The 7691-nt window shown below is 41.1% G+C and overlaps 1 protein-coding gene across 2 annotated transcripts in view; it reads right to left on the bottom strand.

The window, feature by feature from the left end:
* Positions 1-7691, bottom strand: part of Rbbp5 (RB binding protein 5, histone lysine methyltransferase complex subunit) — a 30255-nt gene that overhangs the window by 7840 nt on the left and 14724 nt on the right. Inside the window, exons 6-13 of one of the 2 annotated variants that reach the window (XM_031382321.1) lie at positions 6482-6591; positions 5453-5572; positions 5213-5366; positions 5051-5122; positions 4436-4553; positions 3037-3106; positions 2316-2545; positions 931-1122 (exon numbers count right to left, since the gene is read on the bottom strand). In XM_031382321.1, coding sequence (XP_031238181.1) covers positions 931-1122; positions 2316-2545; positions 3037-3106; positions 4436-4553; positions 5051-5122; positions 5213-5366; positions 5453-5572; positions 6482-6591 — 1066 coding nt within the window. The remainder of the gene's footprint in view (positions 1-930; positions 1123-2315; positions 2546-3036; positions 3107-4435; positions 4554-5050; positions 5123-5212; positions 5367-5452; positions 5573-6481; positions 6592-7691) is intronic. The other variant, XM_031382327.1, reaches the window with a different exon arrangement.

Below are 7691 nucleotides of genomic sequence, written 5' to 3'. Positions count from 1 at the left end.
GACCAGGCTGGCCTCGAACTCAGAAATCTGCCTGCTTCTGCCTCCCAAGTGCTGGGATTAAAGGCGCGCACCACCATTGCCTGGCGGATAAAGACTTTTAAGTTCCAAAGGACATTTAAGTAGAGATGAGCTCTAACTCGATTGTTATTTTTTAAACAACAAACATGAGTTAACTGGTTCACAGGTATTTCCATTCCTTGATAAAACTCCCTCAATTGTGTATGGAGTTAAGTTAGAGGCTGAAAGGTCTCAGATGTTAACGGCTAAGGCTCACAACCTAAAGGACAAGTTAAAAAGCTACACTGTGTCTTTCTGGCAATTTCCTCCTATTGTCAAATATTGGATGAAACCTCAAAGTCTTTTTTCTTCTTGAATATTATGGTACTGATAACAACCTTCTCCTTTGTCTAGGAAGAACCCTCCTTCTTGGAGAATCTCAACATTGTGCAGAGACTGAAGTTTCATAGTCGGTGCTATATCAAACTAGCTCATGTCTCTGGCTACTTGTCTTGGGCAAAAATAAAAAAAACAAACTAAAGAAAAATCTAAAAGTAAAAATGTAGAAACAAAACACCAAAGGCAGATACAGACAAAATGCTTTAACTGGAGGCTGACAGCTTTCTGGGCCATAGATTTTCCTATAGGAATCTAATGGAAAGTAGGGTTCTTACCCATAAAAACACTCCCATAACACTTTTGTATGTACCTGGGACCCCTGAGATCTACTTATAGACCTAGGGTTGAAAGCCCGTGAGTTAAGTCAATTTTGGTTTAGCTTGCCCTTAGCAGCTGGAACTCCAGAGATTACTTGATGCCAGGGAGAAGGAAGGAAGCCAGGGAGGGAAAATCCCACGGCAGTTAAAGGAAGTCAGGAGCTGTACAAAGCAAGGCCACAAAGCAAGCCAGATGGTGCTCCCAATGTGTCCTTACCTGCCACGGGCTGGCTGAGTTCCGCCTGCACTTTACCCTTCGTTGATCCTTCCAGAGGTAAACCTCTGTCCCCTTTGTAGAGTTTCGGTTTAAATGGAGAATCTTTCTCTTTACCTTTTGATCCTTTAGGCCGGCCTGCTTGCTTCTTCTTGGATTTGCCATCCCCCTTCACACCCAGTAGTGGATGGACTTCTGCAGAGACAGATAGCCATGAAAGACAGCGCATACCACCCAGGTCCTGCATCCCAACCAGACCTTTGAGTGCGAAAAGCTTTGTTTTTGTGTACCACATCACTACTCTATGAAAAAAAATTGATTATTTTTAAAACTACAAAAGAATATCTACTAAATTGACATACTTGCTACCAAACCACAGCAACTCCAAATTAAAAATGATTAAATTACCCACTCATACTGAGTTGATCCAAGCCTGAACAGGAGTGTGTGGGACATGAACACAGCACAGGCATATAGGATCAGAAAACAAATGCACAGTCCGGGGCAAGAGGCCCGAGTTCACCCCTTTCTGTGAGACCTTGGACAAGTTATGCAACTTCAGTCCAGCTTTTCTCCTTTGCAAAGCAATAATAATAATAAATTAATTTGCCAGGCAGTGGTGGCACATGCCTTTAATCCCAGCACTTGGGAGGCAGAGGCAGGTGGATTTCTGAGTTCAAGGCTAGCCTGGTCTACAGAGTGAGTTCCAGGACAGCCAGGGCTATATGGAGAAACCCTGTCTCAGAAAAAACAAACAAACAAAAACAAAACAAAAAACCCCACCAACAACAAAATAATAAACTAATTTGCAGGGCAGATGAAAACATGATCGTATAAAAACTACAGTGATGCCTGAAATAAAGTATATACATCGGAGGCTGTACAGTTGTATAATTATCTAGAAGGAAAAAGAATGGAAGATGGAGACAGTACAGTTGTATAATTAATGGATCTACTGTTATCTAGAAGAAAAAAGAATGGGAGATGCCTAAGGGTAATACCACCCCACCCTTATCAAATCATTTCAACATGTGTAATAAAAGCTCCCAATCCCACTTTAAAAGCAAGAAGGAAGAAATGACCAAGCAGCTCGGACTGGCACTTTACTCTATTGGTCAGAGCGTGAGGATGAACAGTTCAAGGAAACAAATATTGAGACATGGGTCAGAAGACAAAGTGTGTCATCTCAGGCAAGACCCTGGATGGCAGAATGTCTCCATTTTAAAAGTGAACACAAACTCAATCATCACAGAACTGTAAAGCATTGTAGAAAAAGACTCATGGGAAACTCCTTTAAGGTAAAAATGGCTCAAGTAGGAAATTACTTATTGTGCCCAGGAGACTAAAGTAATGAACCCAGACACTGGGAATAAAGAGGTGGCTCTCACCGTCATTCGGCACTCCTTGGAGCTCTATATTGGTTGTTTTAGGTTTCTTCTTTGGTGGCTGGGACCCATCTGCTGAAGACTGCCTCTTCTTCTCTGAACTAGCCCCTTCATCCATCAAGGAGGTTGGGACTGCATCCGGTGGGGGGCCATACGGATTTTCTTCAGGGTCTTCTACCTCAGGGGCAATGGGTAAATACAATAGAGCCTTTGAATCTTCCAGCTCTTCATCACTATTTGGAACAGGATCAGACAAGGGATTGGAAAAAAGAGGAGATAGTTGCTTAAACCACAAGCCCTTCAGCCTTCCCTCTAGTGCCTACATTTATACACAACAGCACAGCTCTAGACTTACCAGGTAAGAGGGCAGTGAGCTGACAACCACGAGTAGACTAAGTTCATTACTACAGTTTGTTGTTGTTTGTTTCACACCCTGAGACAAGGTCTCTCTGCATAGCCCTGGCTGTCCTGGAAATCACTCTGTTGACCAGGCTGGCCTCAAATTCAAGAGATCCACCTACTTTTGCTTCCCGAGTGCTGGGATTAAGGTAGGATCTACCACACTTGGTTTTACTTCCGTTACTTAAAATCTGTATTACATTTTGTTCAGCAGAAAGCTGTTCTCCATTCTACTCACATACGCAGATGGGCACAAAGGGAAAGCTGGGGAGACCGGGCAGGGTATCAGACACAGGAACTACACTCAGCCTTTGGAGTTGCTCACCTGCTACAGAAGGCAGCAATGGGGTCCACACTGGTGACATCCACCTCCTCATCTTCAGCAGCATCAGCCCCTAGGAGAGAATATTGGAGAGGTTTGAAAAGAAAAGGAAAACTGCTTTTTACCTAAGAATAACCCAACAGTTCATCTCATTCAATCACTTAACAACAGGGGCTGACTCCCCACTAGATACTAGCACTGGAAATAGTGATAACCAAGAAGCTGGGAACAGCTCTTCGTAAGTCTCATAGTCCACTCAGAAAACAGACAGACCACTTCCACATAACACAGGAAATGCCACAGTAAAATAGTACACTGTGTCCTTGGTGGGCAGACGAGAAGAGGGACTGATTTACGTGGACATCTAAGAAGGTTCTCTAAAACATAATCTAAGACTGCCAAAACTATCTATAATGTTCTATATCCTGAGAGTCTTTCTAAATCCAAGGAGACAAGAAAGTTACCTAAAACCCAAAAGTGAAGAGCAGTTTTCAAGCTGGATAGATTCAAGTCTCTTTTCTCTAATCTGATTCCCTAATTCTTAGCACCATGAAGTGGCCCAGCTTTTAAAGATCTGTCCCATAATTAGTGTCAGCTGGGCATAGTAAACATTCACACACACAAGCATGCACAAACACACATACATATGTACCTACTATGTGCAAAGTTCTGTGTTAAAAACCAGGAAGATAAGTCAAATCTCAAGGGAGTGGTGATACACACATGTAATCACAGCACTGGGGAGGACGGTGTAGAAAGGTTAGGAGTTTGAGGTCAGGCTATGCTAAATAACAAGACTCTGCCTCCAAACAGCGATAAAAAATCTTTATTTTCAAGGAGTTCCTATTCAGAAATTTAGAAGATGGCATTAATAATAACAATGATTATGATCATCATAATAAAAGACTTAGAGGTTCTTCGTACAGGCTGAGCATACACTAAGTGCTTTACAAGAATTACTGCATTTATCCCCTACAATGCAAAGACATGGGTGTTACCATTATCCACCTTAGAGATGAGTCATTCAGGTATAAAAGCTGCCTAGTATTAGAGCCCTTGCTCTTGACTATTTTACTACAGATGAAGACACACCATCAACTGAGCCTGAGCACACACATCTCTGTGCTTTGAGTGTGGGGTATGTACACTCCCATTTAACCACCTGTGACTCACCAGGAAATACAGACGAACAGTCAGAGAGCTGCTAGAGCAGGCAATGCCCATTTGAACCTAAGTAGCACACACAGTAAGCCTCTTCAAGCACTGTGAAAACTACATACTTGTGAGGGAAAGGTGGCAGGTGAAGCTAAAGTAAATAAAGTCATTCATTAATTTAAAAAGGAGTACCAAGTAAAACGACCATTTTCCTTTTGGAATACTATCTGCTACTGAGAGGCATCACCTGTTTGCTCAGGCTCACTCTTATCTTCATCCTCAATATCAAATTCTGATTCTCTTTCCTCATATTCTACATTTTCATCCAACTCTTTGAAGTCTGGGGCAAATGCACTCCAATTTTCCTATGACAAAAGAGACGAGTCACCAAACAAAAAATCAGTAACAATGTAAGTTCTGACAGCTTATCTTCAGCACGAATAGACTAAGCATTCTAAGAGTAAACCTGGAATAAGACAATAAAATCTTAGATATCTAAGGGTTTGCCATCTTGATGTATTTTTTATATAAAAACTTCAAGTTTATTAACTGCATTTCTTTCCTAAATCACAATTTCCTCTAATCTTTTTACAACGTACTTTACAAAGGTAGTTTAAAAGTGTTCAAATAAGAAAGCGAAAGAAATGTTTAAATAGTGGTAGAATGTGTACACACATGGAAACCATGCTCTGAACTAAGGATATCTCTCTAAAGTGTCACTAAATGCAATGAACTGAACTAGGCTACAAGGATCAGATGCAAAACAAAGTAATTAAAGCAATATTTGGCTTACTCTGTATGGCATTTTTTTGATAAAAGAAATAACCTACTTTCAAAGAAAATCAACCAGAAAAATACTTACTACTTGATTTTGGGCCCAAATGGACACCACTCCACTAGAAATAGAAGCTATGATGGGTCGGACTGGATGCCACTACATTGTAATTTGAGAGAGAGAGAATCGTGTGTCAGAACAGATGTAAGCCATTCTAGAGTGTGTCCACGAAAGCAATGCACTACTCACAGCCACATCCAGCAGAAGCTCCCCTCTGGTCCCATGCAAGATCTTCACCAGGTTGCCAATGCTCTTTTCCCAGATATACAGCGCATGCTGCCTCGCAGAGCCTGCCACTATGTACTCCCCATCCCCAGAGAAGCAACATTTTTTCCATGGAGTCCTAAAAGACAAAGAACATCCCCAAGAGAAACTGGAACAGGAGCCCAGGGAAGATAGGGCACATGCTCTTCTGGCAACACCACCTACCTATTCACCAAGTCCTGTAGCTTCTGCATAGGCTCAGGCTCTCCATCCCTTCCACACGTTAAAATCTCTCTGCCATCATAAACTCTGATTATTCGATCTGCTGTGTTAATCAGGAAGCAACTACAGAAAGGAGAGGGGTTTTAGACAAGTCAGAAACCTGTCCCTGTTAACATTTCCTACTGCTACTTCTTAGACCAGTTAAACAGAGAGAAACTAAAAATGTTCAAGATTCAGTGCCCATGTATCTCTTCTTGTCACTCCAAACCAATAAAGTAAAAGTACAAACACTTTATCCTGAGTGTCCTCAAACCTCATGTTAACACTGTCTGGGTTGAACTAAGACCTAAGACTTCTGAGCCAGCCTGCTCAATCCACATCCTATGTAACATTCAATAATTAAATACTTCATTTATCTGATCTGTTTCAAACACAGCATGACTATGAATCAATAAGCTAAGTGTGTGTTTTTTAAAATGATGTTTATTTATTTGGGACTGGGGGTGCACCTCAGTTTTAGAGCACTTGAGTAGCATGAGGGAGGCCCTGGGGTTTTGTCTCTAGCACTGCTAAAAATAAGTGAAATGTTTAAAATCTTTACTCAGGTCTATGTACTAGGCACTTTGATTCTAAGCAACGATACTTAAGCATCTTTCTGTAAAGGAACTGCCCAGTAACCTTCCAACAACAAAAATGTGACCGCTGGTCACTGAGGGACATTTTATGAACCTAAAAACCAGACAGTGAGCAATTCTCACTGCTTTAATAACATTTATAAATTACATACACTGCAATAATTATTATTATTAAAATAATAACTGTTAAATTAAAATAGATAAATAATTATTATCTGCATCCCATTCACTTAAAAAAAACAACCTATAGCAAATCTAAGGCCTCACTGGATGTCTCAGTCCTAGTGCCATTATCTCTGCTCTCAGAAAGCTGAGGTACAAGAACCACAAGACTTAGACCAGCCTGAGCTATGTAGTGAGATTCTGTTACACGCAAAGAGGACAAGGCCTCACTCACCTCCCCTTCCGGGCAAACTCAATTGACTTAATGGCTGTAGTATTGCTTGTTCCAGTTGTTACTCTGAAGGAAGCAACAAGATCCTGAGAGTCTGTTTTTAGGACCAAGATCTGAAGTTTACAGAACAAAAATAAAAAGTAAATATTCTGATGACTAGTAGTAATTAGATTTGACTTGTTTTTAAACTGTGAAGAGACCTAGTAATAATTCAAATACCTCTATTCCTATTGATATTATCTTTTACTTCTTTTAATAAACTACAGTCTTTTTTTTTGTTTTGTTTTGTTTTGTTTTTGTTTTTTTGAGGCAGGGTTTCTTTGTGTAGCCCTGGCTGTCCTAGAACTCACTCTGTAGACCAGGCTGACCTCAAACTTAGAAATCCGCCTGCCTCTGCCTCCCAAGTGCTGGGATTAAAGGTGTGCCACCACCACCCAGCGAAACTACAGTCTTAACCATCTACTCTAAGAACATGTTTGACATTATTAACAAGAGCTAACAAGTGGAAACAAACCAGTGAGTGACACATAAGACAACTATGGCACACAAATACGATATGACTGAACTCTGACACACAGTACAACAGTCACCTTGAGGACACTATGCTGTATGAGATATGGCAGTTGCAAATGGGGAACTACAGTATTATCCCATTCCCATAAAGTGCTTACAGTGGTCAAATTCAGGAATAGGACACAGAATGAGACTGCCAGGGCCTAGGGACAGACTCCCTGAGAGCAGTTCAATTTGCTAGATAAAGGAGGTCTGCAGAGGACAGTGGTGAGGCTGGAATGCATGCGGACTGCTGAGCTTAACATTTTAAAATATTTATTACAAGGATATGGTTTGTGGGTATCTTCTTTATGTATTATTTTTATACTGGGGATAGAACCCAGGACCTTACTCATGGAGGCAAGTATTCTACAGCTGTGTGTATACATATATATCTTAATGACAATTTTTAAAATCTGGGTTTCTCTGTGTAGCCCTGGCTGCCCTGGAACTCGCTCTGTAGACCAGGCTGGCCTGGAACTCAGAGATATGCTTGCTGGCCCCTGTCTCCAGAGTTCTGGAATTAAAGGCAAACACTGCCTCCACCCAACTGTACTGGGTTTTATAGAACTAGGTTTTAAGATATCCTGATCAGTGTGTACCAGATGGTAACTTTGAAATATTCTCTTCACTACTACTAACTGGTTAAGAACCTTCTGTC

Source organism: Mastomys coucha, unplaced genomic scaffold (assembly GCF_008632895.1).
Source record: "Mastomys coucha isolate ucsf_1 unplaced genomic scaffold, UCSF_Mcou_1 pScaffold1, whole genome shotgun sequence".
NCBI lineage: Eukaryota > Metazoa > Chordata > Mammalia > Rodentia > Muridae > Mastomys > Mastomys coucha.
The sequence above is the reverse complement of the archived record's forward strand: the minus strand, read 5'-3'. Positions and strand labels throughout refer to the sequence as shown.